Here is a 24978-nt window from a genome sequence, read left to right as displayed (position 1 = left end):
GACCATTTGGACCATAGCCTGCCAGGCTCTTCTGTTAATGGGATTTTTCAGGCAAGAATACTGGAATGGGTTGCCATTTTCTCCTCCAAGGGATATTCCCAACCCAGGGATCAAATCCATGTCTCCTGTGTCTCCTGCACTTTAGGTGGATTCTTTACCCACTGGGTAAGCCATATAGTCATGGTATTAATTAATTACTTAAGATATCTATGATATGTTTCTCTTTCTGAGAATGGACATATAGACACCATGGAGGGAAGAGGGGTGGGATGAATTGGGAGACTGACATATATACACTAGCATGTATAAAGTAAATAACTAATGAGAACCTACTGTATAGCACAGGGAATTATAACAAGCACTCTGTCACCACCTAAATGAGAAGGAAATCCAAAAAAGAGGGGACATATGTATTCATATAGCTGATTCACTTTGCTGTACAGCAGAAACTAACACAATATCATAAAGCAACTATACTCCAATAAAAAGGATTTAAAAGTTCTTAGAGTTTTATAATTCTAGTCAATAGGCATCTGACTGAAAAAAATAATAATGTGTACTTACAATTCCAAAGTATAACCAAAAAAATACTCATTGATAATAAAGTTATTCATTATCTTGTGGGGAAAAAAAAGAATAAGGGATTTTGAGTCTAAATATTAAGGGTTCTAAAAATAAATAAATATGAAGGGTTCCTTTTTTAAGACCTCTCCCTAAACAAATTTATTTGCACCCTTGACTTAATTCCCATCCTTCACTTGATGACTTCCATGTTGGGGTCTCCAGCTTAGATACCTTTCTTGAACACCTTTGGTCATCTCAAGCACACCTCAAAGCCAACATGCAAAGTCTAAACCGCATAGTTCTTGTTCTTCTATTGGTTATATGTCTCCCAGTGCGCCCCATCTTAGGGAATGTTACTTTTATCCCCTTAGTTACGAAAGACAGAGACCTGGGAATAATCCTTGGTACTCTTCTTTTTACTACTCCTTCGCATTCAGTCCTGTCATTTTTATGTCTAAATGTTCTGGTTTTCTTCATTTCATTGCATTACCACTCACCTTCTAGGGCTTCCCTGGTGGCTCAGCAGTAAAGAATCTGCCTGTGACATGGCTTTGATCCCTAGGTGGGGAAGATCCCCTGGAGAACAGAATGGTAACCCACTTCAGTATTCTTGCCTGGAGAACCCCATGGACACAGGACCTTGGCGGGCTACAATCTATGGTTTCATAAAGAGTCAGACACAACTCAACAACGAAACAACCACCACCAACACCACCTTCTAAGGCTGACTTGCCATTCTCTGATCCTTGGACTACTTCCATAACTTGTCTCATCTTCTCTCATCTACTTAACGCTTCCTTCACCAAATCCATGCTTCACTCAGAAACCAGAGTAATCTCTGAAAGATGCTGCTGCTGCTAAGTCGCTTCAGTCGTGTCCGACTCTGTGTGACCCCAGAGACGGCAGCCCACCAGGCTTCCCCATCCCTGGGATTCTCCAGGCAAGAACACTGGAGTGGGTTGCCATTTCCTTCTCCAATGCATGAAAGTGAAAAGTGAGAGGGAAGTCGCTCAGTCATGTTCGACTCTAGCGACCCCATGGACTGTAGCCCACCAGGCTCCTCTGTCCAGGGGATTTTCCAGGCAAAAGTACTGGAGTGGGATGCCATTGCCTCCTCCGTGAAAGATGCAAATCAATTCAAAATTTTCTGTCGCCAAGAACCATTTATGCCTTCATGTTGCTATCAGAATAAAGATGAAGTTGCTTAACATGACCCTGTTTAGAAGACCTTAACATGATCTAGTTCCATATGAAGGTATCTTTCCATCACACACTCCTCCCTTGGACTACAGGCACACTAGCTCTCTTCAGTACAGTTCAGTCACTCGGTCCTGTCCGACTCTTTGTGACCCCATGAACTGCAGGATGCCAGGCTTCCCTGTCCATCACCAACTCCCAGAGTTTATTCAAACTCATGTCCATTGAGTCGGTGATGCCATCCAACCATATCATCCTCTGTTGTCCCCTTCTCCTCCCACCTTCAATCTTTCTCAGCATCAGGGTCTTTTCCAATGAATCAGTTCTTCACATCAGGTGTCCAAAGTATTGGAGTTTCAGCTTAAACATCAGTCCTTCCGATGAATATCAGGACTGATTTCCTTTAGGACAGACTGGTTGGATCTCCTTGCTGTCCAAGGGACTCGAGCGTCTTCTCCAACACCACAGTTTAAAAGCATCAGTTCTTCGGCACTCAGCTTTCCTTATAGTCCAACTCTCACATCCATACATGATAACTGGAAAAACCATAGCTTTCACTCGATGGACCTTTGTTGGCAAAGTAATGTCTCTGCTTTTTAATATACTGTCTAGCTTGGTCATAACTTTTCCTCAAAAGAGCAAGCATCTCTTAATTTCATGGCTGAAGTCACCATCTGCAGTGATTTTGGAGCCCCCAAAAATAAAGTATCTCTTGTTTCCACTGTTTCCCCATCTATTTGCCATGAAGTGGTGGGACCGGATTTTCTGAATGTCGAGTTTTAAGCCAACTTTTCATTCTCCTCTTTCATTTCAAGAGATTCTTTAGCTTTGCTTCATTTTCTGCCATAAGAGTAGTGTCATCTGCATATCTGAGGTTATTGATATTTCTCCCAGTAATTTTGATTCCAGCTTGTGCTTCATCCAGCCTGGCATTTCTTGCGATGTACTCGGCATATAAGTTAAATAAGCAGGGTGACAATATACAGCCTTAAAGTACACCGTTCCCTATTTGGAACCAGTCTGTTGTTCCGTGTCTTACTCTTACTGTTGCTTCCTGACCTGCATACAGATTTCTCAAGAGGCAGATCAGGTGGCCTGGAATTCCCATCTCTTTCAGATTTTTTTTCACAGTTTATTGTGATCAACACAGTTCAAGGCTCTGGCATAGTCAATAAAGCAGAAACAGATGTTTTTCTGGAACTCTCTTGCTTTTTTGATGATCCAGTGGATGTTGGCAATTTGATCTCTGGTTCCTCTGCCTTTTCTAAATCTAGCTTGTACACCTGGAAGTTCTTGGTTCACGTTCTGTGGAAGCCTGGCTTGGAGAATTTTGAGCGTTACTTTATTAGCGTGTGCTGCTGCTGCTAACTCAGTTCAGTGGTGTCCGACTCTGTGTGACCCCATAGACAGCAGCCCACCAGGCTCCTCTGTCCCTGGGATTCTCCAGGCAAGAACACTGGAGTGGGTTGCCATTTCCTTCTCCAATGCATGCATGCTTAGTTGCTTTAGTTGTGTCTGACTCTGTGCGACCATATGGACAGCAGCCCACCAAGCTCCTCTGTCCACGGGATTCTCTAGGCAAGAATACTAGAGTGGGTTACATGTGAGATGAATGTAATTGTGAAGTAGTTTAAGCATTCTTTGGCATTGCCTTTATTTGGGGTTGAAATTAAAACTGACCTTTTCCAGTCCTGTGGCCACTGCTGAGTTTTCCAAATTTGCTGGCATATGGAATGCAGCACTTTCAGAGCATCATCTTTTAGGACTTGAAATAACTCAACTGGGATTCCACCACCTCCATTAGCTTTGTTCGTAGTGATGCTTCCTAAGGCCCATTTGACTTCACAATCCAGGATTTCTGACTCTAGTTGAGTGATCATGCCATCATGATTATCTGGGTCATGAAGATCTTTTTCGTAGAGTTCTTCTGTGTATTCTTGCCATGTCTTCTTAATATATTCTGCTTCTGTTAGGTCCATACCATTTCTGTCCTTCATTGAGCCCATCTTTGCATGAAATGTTCCCTTGGTATCTCTAATTTTCTTGAAGAGACCTGTAGTCTTTCCCATTCTATTGTTTTCCTCTATTTCTTTGCATTGATTGCTGAGGAAGGCTTTCTTATCTCTCCTTGCTATTCTTTGGAACTCTGCATTCAAATGGGTATATCTTTCCTTTTCTCCTTTGCTTTTGGCTTCTCTTCTTTTCACAGCTATTTGTAAGGCCTCCTCAGACAACCATTTTGCCTTTTTACATTTCTTTTTTTGGGGGATGGTCTTGATCTCTGCGTTCTTCTTCAGGAACCCTATCAGATCTAACCCCTTGAATATATTTATCACTTCCACTGAATAATCATACGGGATTTCATTTAGGTCATACCTGAATGGTCTAGTGGATTTTCTTACTTTCTTCAATTTAAGTCTGAATTTGGCAATAAGGAGTTTATGTTCTTTGCCACAGTCACCTCCAGTCTTATTTTTGCTGACTGTATAGAGCTCCTCCAGCTTAGGCTGCAAAGAATATAATCGATCTGATTTTAGTATTGACCATTTGGTGATGTCCATGTGTAGAGTGTTCTCTTGTGTTTTTGGAAGGAGGTGTTTGCTATGACCAGTGCGTTCTTTTGGCAAAACTCTATTAGCCTTTGCCCTGCTTCATTCTGTAGTCTAAGACCAAATTTGCCTGTTACTCCAGGTATTTCTTGACTTCCTACTTTTGCATTCCAGTCCCCTATAATGAAAAGGACAACTCTTTGGGTGTTAGTTCTAAAAGGTCTTGTAGGTCTTCATAGAACCATTCAACTTCAGCTTCTTCAGCATTTCTGTTTGGGGCATAGATGTGGGTTACTGTGATATTGAATGGTTTACCTTGGAAATGAATAGAAATCATTCTGTTGTTTTTGAGATTGCATCCAAGTACTGCATTTCAGACTGTTTTGTTGATTATGATGGCTACTCCATTTCTTCTAAGGAATTCTTGCTCACAGTAGGCTCTCTTCTCACTTCCTAAATGCAGTTTCTGCATTTCCTAGCTCCCGTCTTCCCATGGAACTCTTCTCTTATCTTCCCTTTCACCAGTTCATTTTCACTCATCTTAGATATGCAATCAAACATAAAACTTCCTCAGGGAAGACTTTTCCCACTCTGGAGAAAGATTTGGGTCCTTCATTTTATGTTATCATGGAACCATGTACTTCTCTCAGAGCTGTTATGACACCTGTTATTTTACATTTATAATTTGGTAAGGGCCTATTTCTCCCCACTTCCAGTGGACTACAACTCCATAAAGCCAGGACTATGTTTCTTTTTGCTTAACATGCTAGCTTCAGAGCCTAAAGAAGTGTCTAACATGAACAGGCCATCAGTAAGTATCTACTGACTGAATGAATAAACAAACTGGATATCAATTTCTTTATTTATAAAGTGGAAATCCATAAAGTGGGGGAAACTGTACATGATGGTAACAATATTATAGAGACTGTTTTGTAGGTCAATCATATAATATTTTGAAAGTGCTTAATAAGTAATCTATAAGTCACTATTCAATTTTCAAATATAAATTTGCTCTTTTACCATATACATTTTGACAAGTGAATTTAAGCTTAGTGAATCTTACTAGAAACGAAATTGTTCCCATGACTTTATGATATTTACAATTTAGCATTGAAAAAAATCTGTAAACTCTAAACACTCTTAAAAACATAGATACCAGGAAGAAGATGATGTTGACAAGACTGACTGGTAGCATTTATTGAAAGTTCTCATAAGTACTTTATCCTGTAAGGTACAATGCATGATACTTATTACTCCCATTGGCAGGAGGTGGGAGGGGTTTCAGGATGGAGAACACATGTACACCCATGGCAGATTCATGTCAATGTATGGCAAAACCAATACAATATTGTAAAGTAAATAAATAAAACTAAAATAAAAGAAAAAAAAGAAAAACTTGAATGAAGTGTTTCATGTAATAAGTGACAGAGACAGAAATGTCTGATTTCAAAGCTTGTATTGTCAACTGTGAAATTTGGAAGCAACTCCATAAACTCTTCAAAAATGCACAAAGGTAAGATTCATGTCTTTGGTTTATACAATTCTAAGTTCTTCATTCTCAGTATATCACTTTGACTCTCTTTTCATGTGAGACACCATGGACTGCAGGACGCCAGGCCTCCCTGTCCTTCACCATTTCCCGGAGTTTGCCCAAGTTCATGTCCATTGAATCAGTGACGCGATCCAACCATCTCATCCTCCATTGCCCTCTTCTCCTTCTGCCTTCAATCTTTCCCAGCATTAGGGTCTTTTCCAAGGAGTTGGCTCTTTTCATCATGTGGCTAAAGCACTGGAGCTTCAGCTTCAGCATCAGTCCTTCCAATGAGTATTCATGGTTTACTTCCTTTAGGATTGACTGGTTTTATTTCTTTACTGTCCAAGGTACTCTCAAGAGTCTTCTCCAGCACCACAGTTTGAAAGCATTAATTTTTCAGTGTTCTGCCTTCTTTATAGTCCAACTCTCACATCCACACATGACTACTGGAAAGGCCAAAGCTTTGACTATATGGACCTTTGTCAGCAAAATGATGTCTTTGCTTTTTAATACACTGTCTAGATTTGTCATAGCTTTCCTTTCAAGAAACAATCGTCTTCTGCTTTTATGGTTGCAGTCACCATCTGCAGTGATTTTAGAGCTCAAGAAGAGAAAATCTGTCACTGCTTCCACCTTTTCCCCTTCTATTTGCCATGAAGTGATGAGACTGGATGCCATGATCATAATTTTTTTTAATACTGAGTTTTAAGCCGGCCTTTTCACTCTCCTCTTTCACCTTCATCAAGAATCTTTTTAGTTAGTCTTTGCTTTCAGCCATTAGAGTGGTATCATCTGCATATCGTTGATATTTCTTCCTGCAATCGATTCCTGCTTGTAACTCATCTAGTCCAGCATTTCGCATAATGTGCTCTGCATATAAGTTAAATAAACAGGGTAGCAATATACAGCCTTGTTGTACTCCTTTCTCCGTATCCATAGTTACCTATAATTCTATTCATATATTCCCTTCCCTCCCAACTGAGAGGAACAAGTTACTCTCTTTCCTTGATAACAGCTCTATTTTCATTTTTGGTCCAGTCTGTTGGGTGTTGGGGTCATCTCATTTTGTCTCTTCACCCATCCCTGTTTTCTGAGCTTCCTTCCCTTCATGCATCTTTCATCTCAGTTTGTAAACATGCTTGGAGCTTTTTTATTTAAACAAACATAAGAAGTCCAAACATTAAAATCTTTCTCTTACCTCCTCCAACTTTAGTGATCTTCTCACCTTTACGATCAATCTTATTCCAAGAGGCACAAATTATTTTTCTCCATTTCCTCTTTGAGGCCTTGAAGATGGCATCCAACTTCAACACCCAAATTTGCTCTTTCATCCAAAACTCTTGTCTTGGTTAATGATGTAATTATCTATCATTTACCTAATCAGAAAGTTCAAAGTCTTCCTTATTTCCTCTCTTGTTCACTTTCCTCTGAAATGTTTCTCCAGTCTGCTCTGTAAATTTCTACTGATGCTTAGAGCAGGCCCAGACCACTTTTCAAGTAGACTATTTCTATACCTGCATCTAATATCCTTGCTGTTATTCTTTTTTACAGTCCACACTTTACATTAATGCACAGAATTATCCTTGTACAAAATAAATCAGACTGCCTGAGTCCCATTTTTAAGATTCCATGGGCTGCCATAAAGTTAGTTATGAATAATTGCCTGACTTATAGAGCTCCAAATGATCTAAACTGAACCAGCCTTTTCAACTTTGTCTCCTAGTACCATTCCTTTATAATATTATAGTAAATCTCTCATTATTCTCTGAACTTCCATAACTTTGACCATCTAGTCTTTCTTTCTGGAATTCCATTTCCTCTCTTCTCCACTCAGGAAATGCCTGTGAATGTTTCAAGTCAGAATTCAATTCCTTTCCAAACCTTTTCTTACATTCTCTGAGAGAATCTGCCTCTCTCTTTCTTGGGGGCATACAGCACTCAACACTATGATTATAGTCTGGAGAACATTGTATGGTGATCTTCAGTTTGAGTCTTTCCCTCTGAAGTGTATGTTCTTTAAACACAGTTGCTGTGTCCTATTCTGCTTCTTTGATTCATTGTGTGCCAGTTTCCATATATACATATTTTTGCTCAAAAAATAAATGGAAAGAATACATCATCATCTATTAGTTGATTGTTTAGTCAAATGTGGAAGTTATAGCTGTCTACCTTTTCCATATTCTCTTTGGCCTGCTTACAATGGTAGTTAAGAATGACTTTAGTACATTAATCTCTACAATAAAGAATACAGCGGTTTGATGCAAACATTTTTGTGGGACATTTTTCCAGGGAAACTGATTTTCAAAGCTAAGGCACTACCTATTAAGTATTGCTCTTGTTTCTGCAAGACAATAATTTCACTTCATGTAGGATAGGAAGTTCTAGTACCTTGTCAAATTTTTATTTAAGCTTCTGATGTAATCCTCTGATGCTAATTCAGAGTTGCTATTTTTAAATGAATGCTTTCTTTGAACTGCCTTCTAATTCCTTGGGTAATTTCTGCTTATTATTAGTAGTTGAATAGTTGTGTCTGTGCACCAGGGTTCAAGAAAATAGCAACCATCTGCCAAGAACTACAGACCTTAGCCCTTGGTCTCTGGTATTCTGACAGCACCGCCTTCTCTAATGGAAGTATCAGTACCCGCTGAACACACTGTTAACGCTCAGCTGTGGAAATATTAACACCCTATGGCCCACAAGAGCTAAATCAAATATCAACATGTTTCTTGCTAAAAAGAAGCCAGCAGGAGGTGGTGAATCTTCAAACAGGATTAAGTAATCAGCAATATTAAAAATTATCTGAGCTAGAAATGGAGCACGTCAGTTCTCAGGAGGTTAAGCCACTGGAAAAAAATAGATTATTCAATGGAGACAAAATATAGACCTCTGAAGAACTCACTCTGACAACTTACTTGTTAGCACATACTGTTTGTTCTCAGAGAAGTCAGCTTTTGAATTTAGAGAAGTTGAAAGGTTCATTTCTCGAAACAGCCTGTCCTCAAGTTTTTTAACAGTTCTGTTAAACTGAGAGTGGGAGTCAGAGGATGAGTACAGTGGAAACACTCCAACCTTTTCAGTGACCTTTATTGATGCATGATAAGGAACTGTTCAATGTGCAAATAAATCAAGTTTCTACTAAGTTCCTTGATTGATGCTTTCTAAACCCCACTCTATTCTGAAACCAGTCCTCATAACATCTAAAACTCTGATTATTCAGAAAAAAAGAAATTACACAGTGAAGTCGAAACATCCAAGGGAAAGTACTGCTGTTTACTATAATCAAACTACTGTAGGATAGTTTTATTTACATATTTAGTACATAAACAAACAGCATGTATTTACGTAGGAATGGTGTGAATTATAGGGTGAGGATGGCAAGCTCCAAATCTCTGGATTTAACTCTAGCTCCTTAACTTACAAGTGCCATTTGGGCAATTTAACCCTTGTAAGCCTCAGTTCCCTCAAAGGTAAAACTGGGATAATAATAGTATTTGTTTTATAGGGTTATTATAGATAATAAAGTGAGTCAGTACTAAGGGAGCACTAAATGCAAATCTAAACTTTATACTTAAAATATTAAGAGAATCAAATAGATGTTCAACATCTCTTCAGGTAGAGAAGCTTAGTTATCAGCAATCAAAGAATATAGAAGTCCATCTAGTGAATCCTCTTTATCTATAAGCAAGAAAACTAAGCAGGCTTCATGCTGACAAAGATTTTTGTAAAAAGTATTCCATGAACTTTACAAGAAAATATTAGTTAATACATTTAAACGTCTTTAAAATAGACCAAAGTACATCTTAATGGAACAATAAGCTATCCAAAAAAAAAAAAAAAGCCATAGTTAATGCTTTAGAAACTTAAAAAAGTTATCCCATAAAAAAACTAGGCTTTAGTGATATAGAGAGTCATATTAATAGTTTTGCCTTTACAATCATTCTTTAAGTATTTTTAGCAGTTTTATGGAGATGTAACAAATACCATACAATTCACTCAGTGTACAATTTAATGGCTTTTAGCTTCCTCCTAGAGTTACTGAATCATAACCACAAAAGAAACCTCATAACAACTGGTTCTCATTCTCTACATTGCCCCAAACTCCTCTGGCCCTAGGTGATCACTGATCTACTTTCCGTCTCCATTCATTTGCCTATATCTGGACATCATAAAACATGTGGTCTTTTGTGACTAGCTTTGTTTGCTTAATGTGTTTTCAAGGTTCATTCATGTTGTAACATACATTAATATTCACTTATTATCATTGAATACTCTAACATTGCATGGACAGACCACTTTTTATCTATCCATTCATTATTTGATGGTCATTTGAGTTGTTTTTACTTTTTGGCTATTGTAAATAATGCTGGTCTGAACATCCATGGAGAAATTTTTGAGGGAACCTATTTTTCATTTTTTTTTCATTTTTTTATTTTTTAACTTTACAATATTGTATTGGTTTTGCCGTATATCAACATGAATCTGCCACAGGTATACATGTGTTCCCCATCCTGAACCCTCCTCCCTCCTCCCTCCCCATACCATCCCTCTGGGTCGTCCCAATGCACCAGCCCCAAGCATCCAGTATCGTGCATCAAACCTGGACTGGCGACTCGTTTCATATATGATATTATACATGTTTCAATGCCATTCTCCCAAATCATCCCACCCTCTCCCTCTCCCACAGGGTCCAAAAGACTGTTCTCTACATCAGTGTCTCTTTTGCTGTCTCGTATACAGGGTTATTGTTATCATCTTTCTAAATTCCATATATATGCATTAGTATACTGTATTGGTGTTTTTCTTTCTGGCTTACTTCACTCTGTATAATAGGCTCCAGTTTCATCCACCTCATTAGAACTGATTCAAATGTATTCTTCTTAATGGCTGAGTAACACTCCAGTAAATGCTGGAGAGGGTGTGGAGAAAAGGGAACCCTCTTACACTGTTGGTGGGAATGCAAACTAGTGCAGCCACTATGGAGAACAGTGTGGAGATTCCTTTAAAAACTGGAAATAGAACTGCCTATTTTTCATTTATCTTGAGTATTTACCTAAGAGTGGAATTGTTGGGTCATATGTTAACTTGATGTTTAGTATTTAAGACACTGACTAACTGGTTTCCAAACTGGCTGCTCCGTTTTACATTCCCATGGGCAGTATATGAGATTTCCAATTTCTTCACATCCTTGCCAAAGGTAATTGTCTTTCTGATTATAGCCATCCTAGTTAGTGTCAAGTGATATCTCAATGTGGTTTTCATTTATATTTCCCTAGTGATTAATGATGCTGAGCATCTTTCCACATGCTTATTGGACATTTCTATATTTTCTTTGAGGAAATGTTAGACCCTCTGACCATTTTTTTTTTTAATTAGGTTATTTATTTTCTGGTTATTGAGTCATGAGTATATATTCTGAATTAAATTCCTTTATTAAGATATAGGATTTGCTAATATCTTCTCTTATTCTGTGAATTGTTACCTTCACACTTTTTTTTAACCTTTATATTTTGAAACAATTTTCTGTGAGCTAATCAGTTCAGGAATGACAAAACAACAACTGCTACTTTTCTAAGTCTTACTTGAGCTAAAAAACAATTAGAATTAAAAAAACTTTTTTTAGATGTTGGCTACTCTTATCTAAATCAGAAAAAGAGGTTAAGAGTAAGGTGAAAATGGGAACTCATTTCTTCCAGAAATTTCTTGAAATATAAGTATGAACTGTAAGTAATTCCAATGAAAGAAAGTGAAGTCGCTCAGTTGTGTCCAACTCTTTGGGACCCCATGGACTGTAGCCTACCAGGCTCCTCTGTCCATGGGACTTTCCAGGCAAGAGTACTGGAGTGGGTTGCCATTTCCTTCTCCAGAGTATCTTCCCGACCCAGGGATCAAACCCGGGTCTCCCACATTGTAAGCAAGACGCTTTACCATCTAAGCCACCAGGGAAGTCAATTCCAATGAAACCAATTGTTAATTGATTTTCTTATGTAATTATTTCATTAATTAATTCAACTGTATAAGGCAATGTAAGAAACAAAGATAATTGATGATTCCTTCAAATAATATAGTTTAAATATTATTTTAAAATAAGGTATAAATAGTGATCATGAATTTTTGAGAGTGATTGATTCAATATTGAGTAATTACTATGTCTCAGGTATTATTAAGCTTGTGGGAAACAGAAACACTATGATGAACTATCTGGGTTTAACTAGCTCTCATTCTAATGTGGGTAAATCACATGTTTCACATGTTGTGTGTAAAACATTGCAGTATAATGTAATTCATAAAGAAACAAAGCACTGCAGTAGGGAAATGTGGGCAGTGTTACTTAGTGAGGTCAAAGAAGGTCCATGTAGAAGAAGCCTTATAAAAAGTGGGAAAGCTGCAAGCTCAACTAAAAGACAAACTCTATCTATGTATCTATCTATGTTCTATCATTTATCAAGGAAGGTTGGTATATGGGTGCACAGTCATCGATGAAAGACATCAGAAAACAGAAATATTCAATGTACAAGGCACAAAAAACAGAATTTTAAGATAATTTGTAAATTTTGAACCTGGAAGATTGAGAGGAAGCTTCTAGTAACTCCTACGAATAATAGGAAAAAATTTCTTTCTCCTCCTTTCACATCCTAGAAGTTTTATAAAAGCCATGAATTTTAAAATAAACCAAAATAAATTGTTTGAAAAGCCCTTTGTGTCACTTTCTTTCCCCCCTTTCTCCTTTATCAGGATCTTGAGATAGAATTCAGAACAGAACTGAGTGTCACAATTCTTCTCTGACTCTAGAGATTGCAGACTTTCTTCATGGCATCAGTGCTGATGCCATGAAGACAGACTTAAAATATCTCTTCTTGGCTTTGAATGTGAAGCAGAAGCCAAGTAAGAGCTGCTTCCCCAAGCCAGAACCAGACATCACACTTGTTCCCACATGCTTCCTCTTAACAAGACGATGACATCATTATCCACCGGATTCTCAACCACCATGCATTTTATTCTAGGGAAGATACAGAGAGTACACAAGGGATAGGTTTTTTTTTTTTTTTCATTTTGTTATCATTATCATTGTCTTACTAACTGGACACCTACTATAAACAGGGTATTTTGCCCGGCTTTGAATATTTCAATAGTAAAAGATACTGTTTCAATTTTTAAGAACTCTTTTGTTTTGAGAGAGGGACAAGTAGAGAAGTTTATTTTTCCCTATTCAATATTTTTTGGTTGTTATTTCTCTAAGAGCAACTAGACTCCCCATTTAAGAAACTCTGGCCATTAATTTTATTTCAAGTTTAGTTTAGAAGACACAATTATAGTTTAGATTTGTTTCAAATTTATATTCACAGCTTATATTTATCTAAATTTAATATCCACAGCTACTGAAATTGGAAATAAACAGAATTGGTATTGAATAGAGACTTACAGTTTTTCTCTTCAAAATTTTCACGTTAGTAATATCATGCCTGTCACGCAATTCTTACCTTGAAGTCAAAAGTCCAAGTGCCTCCAAAGGGTGAGAGAATTTCCATCTTCTTAAAATGGTATGCATTTCTGAAACAGTTCTTTCATCCCATCCAGGGGCACTTCCCAAGACCAAAGGAAGGGAGCAGTTTTCATTGTTGCAGTAGAAGCGATAAAACCATAAGTATCTTCTCTTTTCCTCAGAGAGGCTGCAAAACCAGATTGGAAGTGATAATTTACTGGAGTTCGTGACACTAACACATGTTTGTTATGAACAGTCAGTGCAAAATATTAGGTCTAGTTCTTTGATTTTTAGTTTCTTTTGGAAAATAAGTCCTTTATCTTCTTGGGACAGTTTGATAGGTTATTTTATCAGATTATTTCCCACTAACTTTAATCTTTTATAGAAAAATTAAATAAAATGTATTTCAGTTTAGATAATTCACATGTATTTTTCCTTGCTCTTATCTTTGCCACTTTTTAAAAAATGTCATTCTGGTTAGCAAAGTTTCTGTCTCCTTTAAGGCAGACCAAGTTTATCAATTCTGCCACATGTACTACTTAGAACAAAGATTCTCAACCATTTACTTTCTTACTGTATTTGGAAATTAACTTAGACCCAAGTGGGCCTGTGGAGAAATGGCACATTTTAAAGATGATATTCCTTCATTTCGAAGCAAGTTTCATCAGAGGTCAGAAAACTTTTTGCTCTAAACTTCAGAAACAAAGATCTCATTTCATCCCTGGATTCTGGCTTTAAATTCTTAGAGTTTGCTGGAAGTTTGGAGTTAAAATGCCAGTGAATAGGACTTTCTCACATGCACAAGTGTGCCCCTCAGAAGATCTAGATCTGGGACAAGGGCCATTGATTCACTGACAGTTTACCATGTTTTGCCTACACTCCAAGAAAGGCATTCAAGACCACAGTTGAACTGAAGGACAGCATTTCTCACACGACAATGACAGCTTTTCAACACTGTCTCCTCCAAACTGACACTCTGTCGCTCAGCTTTCATTAACTAAAACTCCCAAGAAGGGATAGCAAGAATTATTAACAGATTTTAAATATCATTATATCTCTATAATATCTTCTGAAATCCTCTCCCTCTGCAAAATGAAAGAAACGAATTACAGAGGATGGTTTTGAGGTACATTTGGGCTCTTTTTCTCTTTTGTCACTACCTTCTTCACCAGAAACCCCCCAGAAGAAAAATATTCCATAATAAAATTATTACTATGCTACTAAAACTAATTATTTTGTTTTAACTGAATTCATTTTTCAATATTGAATAATGCCTTTTTCTCTTTTATTGAAGCATAATTTACATAAAAGAATGCATGGATTCAGTTAATTAAATTTTGACAAATGCACATATCAAGCATAATAAAATCCTCACTCTTTTCAAGATATAAAAGTTTCTTATGCTACCAGAGGCAAGCAGTAGTACGACTTCTTTCACTTTAGACAGATAATATCTACTTTCAAACTTCATATAAACAGAATCATGAATATTTTTTATTTATAGCTTCTTTCACTAAGTATATTTTTTTGAAATTATCCATACTGTTGAGTATATCAGTAGATTATTTCTTTCAGTTAATGAGTATTACTCCTTTATATGAACATACCACAATTTGCTTATCCTTTCTCCTATCTGATGGATACTGGGAGTGTTTCCTGTTTTGGAATGTTATGAATAAAGCTTTTGTGAACATTTGTGTGCGTGTATTTGTACAGGTGTATTTGCATTTCTCCTACTGAAGTACCATGGAGGGAAATGACTTGGTTGTATGTCATGTGTTTACCTTTTGAAGAAACTGCTTTCTGAAGCAGTTGTTGCATTTTACATTATCAGGTGTAGGGTATGACAGAACCAATTGTATAGCATTCTTGCCATTCTTTAATTTTGCCCATTAAAAAATATTATCCATGTCACTGCAGTTTAATTAAAAGCATACTGATCATTTGAAAAAAAAATTACACTTTCTAACAGATTATAATTGTATTTTCATCACTAATTTTGGAACAACTAGAACTGTCATCTTAACAATAATGGTTATTCTAATCAATGGCGGGATATATCCTTCCATTTACTGAGGTTTTCTTTAATTTCTCTTAGCAAAGTTTTGCGTTTTTAAGTATGTGTGTGTTAGTCACTCAGTCATGTCTCATTCTTTGCAACCCCATGGACTCTAGCCCTTCAGGCTCCTCTGTCCATGGAATTCTCCAGGCAAGAATACTGAAGTGGGTTGTATTCCCTTCTGCAGGGGATAGAGATGTTGATATTGTATATCAACATTGATCAAATTTAGAAAAATGAAATTTATTTTCCCTTTTTTACTGGAATATAGTTGCATTTTGTACGTTAATCGCAAATGCTATGATCTTACATAATTACCCGTCTGAAAATAGAGCCAGTTTTATTTCTTTATGACTTTTACACATTTAAAACTTTTTTTTTTCCTGCGATAGTACACTGGTTAGGACTGACAGTACAACACTGAAGAGGAATATTTAGGCAAGCATCTTTGTTCCCAACCTTAGGGGGAAAACATTTATTCGTGCATCCTTTAATATAATGCTAACTCTAGCTTTTCCTATAGATCCAGATTCAACTCCGGAGTTGAAGGTTGAGGAAGTTCCACTCTATTTCCAGTTTTGAGAGTTTTTATCATGAATTGGTGCTGAATCTTGTCAAATTTTTTCCCCCAAATATATCAAGATGGTATGATTTTCCTTATATATCTTTTTCCGTTCTTTTAATTTTAATCTAGCTGAATTCTTGTATTTAAAATATGCACCTGTAAACAACATAAAGTTGGATATTACTTTTGCAATGTAGGCTAACAATTTCTTCCTTTTAATTGGGGTTTTTATTTATATTTAATGGAATATTGATGTGATTCAGTTTAAATCAACCATGTTGCTATTAATTATTTTTGTCCAAATTATTTCTTTTGTTTCTTCTTTCTTTTGGATTTAAAAAAAACTTAATTTCTGTTATCTTTTTTCTTTTAAATGTACTCTTAAAATCTGGGGGTTATGGTTTCTTTCAAGATTATAATATTCTTCTTCAGCACATCATGGGTGTGTATGAGTGCTCAGCTGCTAAGTGGTGTCCAGCTCTTTGTGACCCTGTAGACTGTCAGTCAGTCAGTTCAGTTGCTCAGTCATGTCCGACTCTTGGCGACCCCATGAATCATAGCACACCAGGCCTCCCTATCCATCACCGACTCCAGGAGTTCACTCAAACTCATGTCCATTGAGTCGGAGATGCCATCCAGCCATTTCATCCTCTGTTGTCCCCTTCTCCTCCTGCCCCCAATCCCTCCCAGCATCAGGGTCTTTTCCAATGAGTCAACTCTCTGCATCAGGTGGCCAAAGTATTGGAGTTTCAGCTTCAGCATCAGTCCTTCCAATGAACACCCAGGACTGATCTCATTTAGGATGGACTGGTTGGATCTCCTTGCAGTCCAAGGAACTCTCAAGAGTCTTTTCCAACACCACAGTTCAAAAGCATCAATTCTTCGGTGCTCAGCTTTCTTCCCAGTCCAACTCTCACATCCATACATGACCATTGGAAAAACCATAGCCTTGACTAGACGGACCTTTATTGGCAAAGTAATATCTCTACTTTTCAATATACTATCTAGGTTGGTCATAACTTTCCTTCCAAGGAATAAGTGTCTTTTAATTTCATGGCTGCAATCACCATCTGCAGTGATTTTGGACTACAGTCTTTTCATTTATTCTATCTTTGGGATTTCCCAAGCCAGAATACTGGAGTGCATTGCCATTTGCTCCTCCAAGGGATACTCCTGACCCAGGGATCGAACCCGTCTCCTGCATTGGCAGGCAGATTCTTTACCACTGAGCCAGCCAACCACAGTTATTACACTGCTTTATGCATAAGAGCCTTAGCATACTATGCTTTTATTTTTCTATTTCTCATTCTTATTTTTTTATTTTTTCTCATTTTATTTTTATTTATTATATGCCCAGTTGTACATTATGATTATTTTTAGTTAAACATTTTTAAAAATAATTTAATAAACATGAAAAATGTATATCTTTACTATCTAGTTATTTCCCTTCATGGTACTTTTCATTTACTCCTGTAGATTTGAATGTCCATCTTTTTTCAGCCTAAAGTATTTTCTTTAAAATTTCTTACAGTACAGATGAGCTTATAATTAACTAACTCAGCTGTGTTTAGTTGAAATGTTTTAATTTTGCCTTAATTTTTGAAATGCAATTTTACTGGTTATAGAACTTTTAAGTTGATAGAGTTTCTTTTCTCCTTTCAAAATGTAAGGTAACTTATAATGTCTTTTGGTTTTCATAGTTTCTAATGAGAAATATGAAGTTAATGAGAAATCTGTAGAATTATAGTTCATCCCATGAATGTGATTTGTTGACTTTCTCTGAAGCCTTAGAAAAATTTTATATTTATCTTTAGTTTTCAGAAATTTGACTATGGTGTGCTAAGGTGATGTGTGTGTGTGTGTGTATGTGTTTGGAATTTGCTAAGTTTCTTATATCTGTAGGTGATTTTTTAAAACTTAAACTTGTAAAATTTTGGCTATTTTCTCTTTAAGAATTTTTTTTCTTCACTCTCTCTTCTCTCCTGTGTGTCCAATACATACATATTACATTGCTTGATAATTGTCCTATAGGTCACAAAGCTGTATCACTATTTTCAGGTTTTTTTCTTTCTGTTCTTCAACATGGATAATTTCTATTGCCCATTCTTTAAACTCACTGTTCTTTTTTTTTTTTTTTTCATTATGCAATCTATTAAGCTTTTCCAGTGATTTTTAAAAATTTTAATACTGTGTTTTTCAGTTCTTAAATTTCCATTTTTCTACTTCATTTGTTCACCCATATGTATTTTTAAATTTAAACCCATAAATACCTTTATAACAGTTGTAAAATATTTGATGGAGGAGGAAATGGCAACCTACTCCATTGTACTTGCCTGGAGAATCCAATGGACAGAGAAGCCTGGCAAGCTATAGTCCATGGGGTTGCAAAGAGTTGGACACAACCGAAGCAACTTAGCACACATGCAAAATATCTGAAGCTGTTTCTATTAACTGCCTCCTTCAACCCTGGCCTATGGTTATGTATTCCTGACTCTTCCTATGTTTAGCAATTATTGGTTGTACACTAAACATTTAAAATCCTACATTGTTCAGAGTCTGCATTTTGCTGCATTTGAGTGCTGAATGTTTCCAATTTTTTTTTTTAGGAGGCAGTTTAATTACTAGTAGATCAGCTTAATCCTCTTGGGGTCTGTTTTTATGATGTGTTAGACTAGGCCAAGCACAGTCCTAAATCTTGAGCTAGAGCACATTTACTACTAATATGCATCTTTCTGATTTCTTTATTGAGTGCTGAGGTGTTCTGTGATCTTTCTGCATCATTACTGGTCAGAAAATTTATGTCTCCCAGCATTGTACAACCTCTAGAATCTACATTTATTTCATATCTCCCTGTAGCAGTTCTTTTGCTATAAAATCCCCATGTGCTCATGAGTGGCTCAGAACTCAGCTGAATATATAAGGGGACACCACTACATATTTCTGAAGCTCCTATTCTGTGGATATTCCTTTCTCTACTATTATTCTCTGGAAATTCTAGCTGCCTCAAAATTATTAAACTCTGTGATCTCTGCCTCATTTATTTATTTTTTAATCTCAGGAGGTAAGACCTGCCTGCTCTTCTTTAATTATAACTTCCAGAGCAATGATACAGAAAATGTCTCTGGGTCCAAAGGCCTTTTTACTCATGGGTTCACCTCAAGCCTTCTCTGCTCAATTTCTGAGAGCAGTTGCTTTATATGTATTTCTCTTGTATCATATTTCTTTAATTCAGGGGGACTAGTTTAGTAATATAATAGGTAACCTTCATGGCTAGAGGTGGAGGCATAATTTCTTTCAAAACATTTGTTTTTTACCTTATGTTCTGAGATTTTCCTTACATTAGATACTTTTCTTTAGAGGTCATCAAGAAGGTATTCTTCTTATTTTTACAAATGTTAGAGTACATTTTCACCAAACTTCATTGAGTCTGAACTTCTCAACTGCTTACATTTAACCAGTTTGAAAGAAGACAAGTATGTCACCAACTAAATCATAAAATGTGGTGTTTGGAAATTGACTTTAATCTGTTTCTAACATAAGTTTTATCACATTGAAGACTGTTCTCCATCTGTTTTCACAGTCCTGAATGAAACTGTACTCTACTGAGCATTAATAATTGTATTTGAGTGAGTAAAACAGAAAAATGTTGCTTATTTTATGTATAAGTTATTCACTTAAATAGAAAACTGAAGTATAAAACCAGCTAGAATTCACTGGGGCTAATTTAAAAATACAAACCTTTAATATTTAAAGGCAGTTTCTGTGCTTATTTATTTGTTGGTTTTGACATTTTTTGTTTGAACATATTTAAAATTTCAAAGGATAGCAACTTTTTATATTTTAAAAAATCTCTCATACAAATATATCAGTCTCTGATATGTGACATACTTGTTAAATGTAAAGTTTTATATTTTTGAATAAGAACTATCAAAACATGTTTCATCTAATTAAGATGGCAATAGTCTAGAATAATGATGGGTCATCAAAATATGTGTCATAAGGACTATGAGAATCCTTTAGGTCATTTTTATACCAAACTCTATGCCAAGGAACTTTATCCTTTATAACATTTATTTTACACATATTATTTATCAGGCACAATGTGGAACACTGGAAATGTAGTAATAAACAAGATAGGTTCCTGGTTCTCTTGGTTCTCACAAACAATTAAAAAAAAAAACACATCAGTGAACAATATGATACTAGACTGTGTTATGTGTGATAAAAAAGGTAATATGAGAGATTGTAAAGAAGGAAAAACCTCATTTGATAGGGTCATAAAAGAAGGTCTCTTTGAGAAGATCACAATTAAGTGAGGACCTATAGGTTGAGGGGCTTCCCTGGTGGCTCAGATGGTAAAGAATCTGCCTGCAATGCGGGAGATAGGGTTCGATCCCTGGGTCAGAAAGATCCCTTGGGGGAGGAAATGGCTACCTACTCCAGTGTTCTTGCCTGGAGAATCCCATGGACCTAGGAGCCTCGCGGGCTACAGTCCATGGGGTTGCGAAGAGTCAGACATGACTGAACAACTAGCATTTTAACACTTTCTAACACTAACTCACTACAAGATGAGATGATTCAGCCATGTGAAGAACTAAGGAGGAGTATTTCATGAAGAGGAAATCCCAAATAAGAAGACCCTGAGATGGGAGAAGGAATGGCACATGTGAAATATATGAAGTAAAGAGATGTCATTGGCTTGAAATGACTGAGGAAAAGAGTAGGATGTGTGGAAATTAGAGCTCAGGGTAGTAACAAGATTACCCCAAACTAGTTTTTCCAGTGGTCATGTATGGATGTGAGAGTTGTACTATAAAGAAAGCTGAGTGCCGAAGAATTGATGCTTTTGAACTGTTGTGTTGAAGAAGACTCTTGAGAGTCCCTTGGACTGCAAGGATATCCAAAGAGTCCATCCTAAAGGAGATCAGTCCTGGGTGTTCATTGGAAGGACTGATGTTGAAGCTGAAACTCCAATACTTTGGCCACCTGATACAAAGAGCTGACTCATTGAAAATGACCCTGATGCTGGGAAAGATTGAGGGCAGGAGGAGAAGGAGAGAACAGAGGATGAGATGGTTGGATGGCATCACCGACTCGATGGACATGGGTTTTGGTGGACTCCGGGAGTTGGTGATGGACAGGGAGGCCTGGCGTGCTGCGGTTCATGGGGTCGCAAAGAGTTGGACACGACTGAGTGACTGAAATGAACTGAACTGAAATGCCTAATCACGTTCAACACCTCAGTCTGGAAGGTCTCAAACTAATCCCTCCTCCAGAAAATGACTCTAACATCTGCCCAGTTCAGCAATTTCAAACCTTAGACTCTTCAGTATCTTGATTATTTGGTTTCTCATTTGGCTTCACCCCTATTTACTATTAATCATCAAGTCATGCCTTTTTAACTCCCAGATATGCTCCAAATCCAGCCGTTACTGTCAATGTCCACAATGTCCACTGCCATTGCCCTCGTTCTAGTGACCACAGCCTTCTGCCTAAAATATTACATCAGCTACTTTACTGTACTGCTCTCTTCCTCTTTTCAGTTTAGTTCAGTTGCTCAGTCATGTCTGACTCCTTGTGACCCCATGAACCACAGCACGCCAGGCCTCCCTGTCCATCACCAACTCCCAGAGTGCACTTAAACCCATGTCCATCGAGTCGGTGATGCCATCCAACCATCTCATCCTCTGTTCTCCCCTTCTCCTCCTGCCCTCAATCTTTCCCAGCATCAGGGTCTTTTCCAATGAGTCAGCTCTTCGTATCAGGTGACCAAAATATTGGAGTTTCAGCTTCAACATCAGTCCTTCCAGTGAACACTCAGGACTGATCTCCTTTAGAATGGACTGGTTGGATCTCCTTGCAGTACAAAGGACTCTCAAGAATCTTCTCCAACACAACAGTTCAAAAGCATCAATTCTTCTGTGGTCAGCTTTCTTTATAGTCCAACTCTCATATCCATACATGACTACTGGGAAAACCATGGCCTTGACTAGACGGACCTTTGTTGACAAAGTAATGTCTTCCTCTCCTACTTCCTCTCTAAGCCATCCTTCAACTTATAGCCAAAAGGACCACTCAAAAAGATTATTCAGATCACATGACTACCCTGTTCAAAACCTTTAAATAATCTCTTATTCTTGGAATAAAATGTTTTATTATATTATATATCTCACACACATGAAGTGTTGCTTTCTTAGTTTTATGCTTTTCCATGTTGGTAATGAGAGCATCATAAACTGTGGCTTAGAGATTACCAAATATTAAGTACAAACAGTAAGTATACAGAATTAGTAATCTCTTATAATTCTTCCTGGGATATCTCTTTTCCAGAGAATTGGTGTTTGACAAAATTTAAGTACTTCTTTAGTTACCAATTTAGTGGTATAAAAAAATAAGCTATTTCTGTTTTTTTAATATCATTATAATTAAATTTTACATCTTATGGTTTACCAAAACAGTTTTCTATCTAACTGAAGAACAATGGTTTATCACTGTTAAATGCTGATCTGTATCCTTCAGTCTCTGCTCTGTCATTCTGAACTGAATGTTTTCCAATCTTTTTATTTTTCCTTTGATCAAAGTTAAAGTTTCTAAGTGTTATAATAAAAAAAATCTTTAAAAAACCCCACAATTACTAACTTAGCTCCTAAGTATTAGTGGATCATCCAACAGATGTGATCGTAGGAAATGAGAGGATTTATGTGGGAAGGAAGGTTCACTCTTAACAGATATGAGTGCTTCTAGAATGACTGCTGGTATCATGAAATGCAGGCAAAATCCTCTCCCAAGAACTGGGTCACTTACAGTATGGGAGTCTGTTTCTGTGACAGTCTGGCAATATGTTTTAAACATTCTTTTGGTGGTTCTTCAAGATCACTTCCATTCTCTTCAGAATCAAGTTTCATATACTCCCACTCTGTAGCTGGAAAATCAATCTGAAATAACAAAAAGATGGTTTGCCATGTATCAAATGCCTGAAAAATGCATCATTAATTTAATGATCTCTATCTTAGATTTATAGAAAATAAAGCAAAGGGCAGGAAAATATCCTATGTTTCCTGTGATGTTTATTATTTAACAATAATTTTAGAAGAATCATTAGGGTTTGGACTTGGTGTTTAAATATACATGATATATGGTAAATCCTCAATTATTTATATAAATGGTATATAAATTTGTAGTCTGTAACTTTATCTGCGAAAAAATAAGAAAATAATATTTATTAACTTTTCATAAAGTTAAATGCTACATTTTTATGTAATGCTGAAATAATACCTTTTCTGTATTTCATTATTAAATGTCTATAATTAAATGATGAAAATTATAAATTGTAATCACACTTCTTTCATGTAATCACTTGAGAAAATAAAAAGAGTAACTTTATGTTGGTCTCTACTACTTAACGGAGAAGGCAGTGGCACCCCACTCCAGTACTCTTGCCTGGAAAATCCCATGGATGGAGGAGCCTGGAAGGCTGCAGACCATGGGATCGCTGAGGGTTGGACATGACTGAGCGACTTCACTTTTACTTTTCACTTTCATGCATTGGAGAAGGAAATGGCAACCCACTCCAGTGATCTTGCCTGGAGAATCCCAGGGACGGGGGAGCCTGGTGGGCTGCCATCTATGGGGTCGCACAGAATTGGACACAACTGAAGTGACTTAGCAGCAGCTACTACTTAAAATCTGTAAGTCTGTGAACCACTTTGTAGACATGACAGTGAACTCTTCTCTGGTAAAGATCTGTTTTGCAAGTATAAAACCAAACAATATTCTTGCTGTGGCTCTATAGTTCAGTTTTATAGACAAGGCTAGAATGCAGACCTTCTTTTTTCCTGGCTTAACATGCCTCCCACTAGACCACATTTAAGTGATACCCTGATTCTAGTAAATAACATTTGTCATTGTTGTTATTTAGTTGCTCAGGCATGTCTGATTCTTTTGTGACCCCATGAACTATAGCCCACTAGGCTTCTCTGTTCATGGGATTTCCTGGGTAAGAATACTGGAGTAGGTTGCTGTTTTCTTCTGCAGGGGATATTCCTGACCAGGGATCAAATCCACATCTCTGGCACTGGCAGGCAGATTCTTTACCACTGAGCCACCAGGGAAGCCCAGTAAATAAAACGGTAGTTATAAAAAAGTACAGTTTCCAAGTATGTAAATGAGATAAATATTTTCAGCCCCATATTATGCTTGGGAGGTTTCCCTGGTGGCTCAAATGGTAAAATAATTTGCCTTCACTGTGGGAGACCCAAGTTTGATCCCTGGGTCAGAAGACCCCTTTGCCTGGAGAATTCCATGGACAGAGAAGCTTGGCAGAATACAGTCCATGGGGTCATAGAGTTGGACATGACTAAGTGACTTTCACTTTTCATAGTACTTAAGAGTATCACTTTTTTTTTTCACTTTCATATCAGAAAATCTAAATAATTTATTTTTCTCTGCTGATCTATGTTAGATTGTGATCTCAGAGAAAATGGAATAAAATTATAAGGTAGACTGTGAGTTACAGTTTGAAATACAGTTTAATCTACTTGGGTTCTTATTTGAAAAGTCTTAGGAATTTTATTCTTTAATCTTTAAAATTTGTTGCAATATTTGTTTTTGGTATAATTTTTGTTATATCATTCATTATTTCAACACACCAAAGAAATATTATAGTAAATTTTGCCTCTTGACAGAAAGATTAATTTTGCCTCGAAAAGAAGTGCCTCCGGTATTAGTAGGTTACCCTTTACTCTTAATATATCCAGATATTTTAAACATAGAAAACAAAAATACTAGAAATAGTATTTAATGAGCTTATTCAACTTTATGTTGGTCCTAAGTAAAGGGCAGGGTAGATGAGGAAACTAAAGCCAGTGGATGAGAACTTAGAAGTATCCTTATACAAAATCCATAATAAATTCCATGATATATTTCAATTATGAAATTTTTTTTCATTTCTGATACATGAATGAGGTCCTATACAAACTGCATATTTTCATATTTTATAAAGTTAAACAGTTACCGATTCTTCAGTTGCTG

At 36.8% G+C, this 24978-nt stretch overlaps 1 protein-coding gene across 1 annotated transcript in view; it reads right to left on the bottom strand.

The window, feature by feature from the left end:
• PIK3C2G (phosphatidylinositol-4-phosphate 3-kinase catalytic subunit type 2 gamma) overlaps positions 1 to 24978 on the bottom strand; it is a 474611-nt gene that overhangs the window by 302788 nt on the left and 146845 nt on the right. The window contains exons 15-16 of the mRNA XM_070370044.1: positions 22753 to 22883; positions 13323 to 13511 (exon numbers count right to left, since the gene is read on the bottom strand). Of these exons, the coding sequence (XP_070226145.1) occupies positions 13323 to 13511; positions 22753 to 22883 (320 nt within the window). The remainder of the gene's footprint in view (positions 1 to 13322; positions 13512 to 22752; positions 22884 to 24978) is intronic.

The sequence above is a fragment of the Bos mutus genome, chromosome 5 (genome assembly GCF_027580195.1).
Source record: "Bos mutus isolate GX-2022 chromosome 5, NWIPB_WYAK_1.1, whole genome shotgun sequence".
Classification (NCBI taxonomy): domain Eukaryota; kingdom Metazoa; phylum Chordata; class Mammalia; order Artiodactyla; family Bovidae; genus Bos; species Bos mutus.
This window is presented reverse-complemented; position numbering and strand designations above follow the sequence as displayed.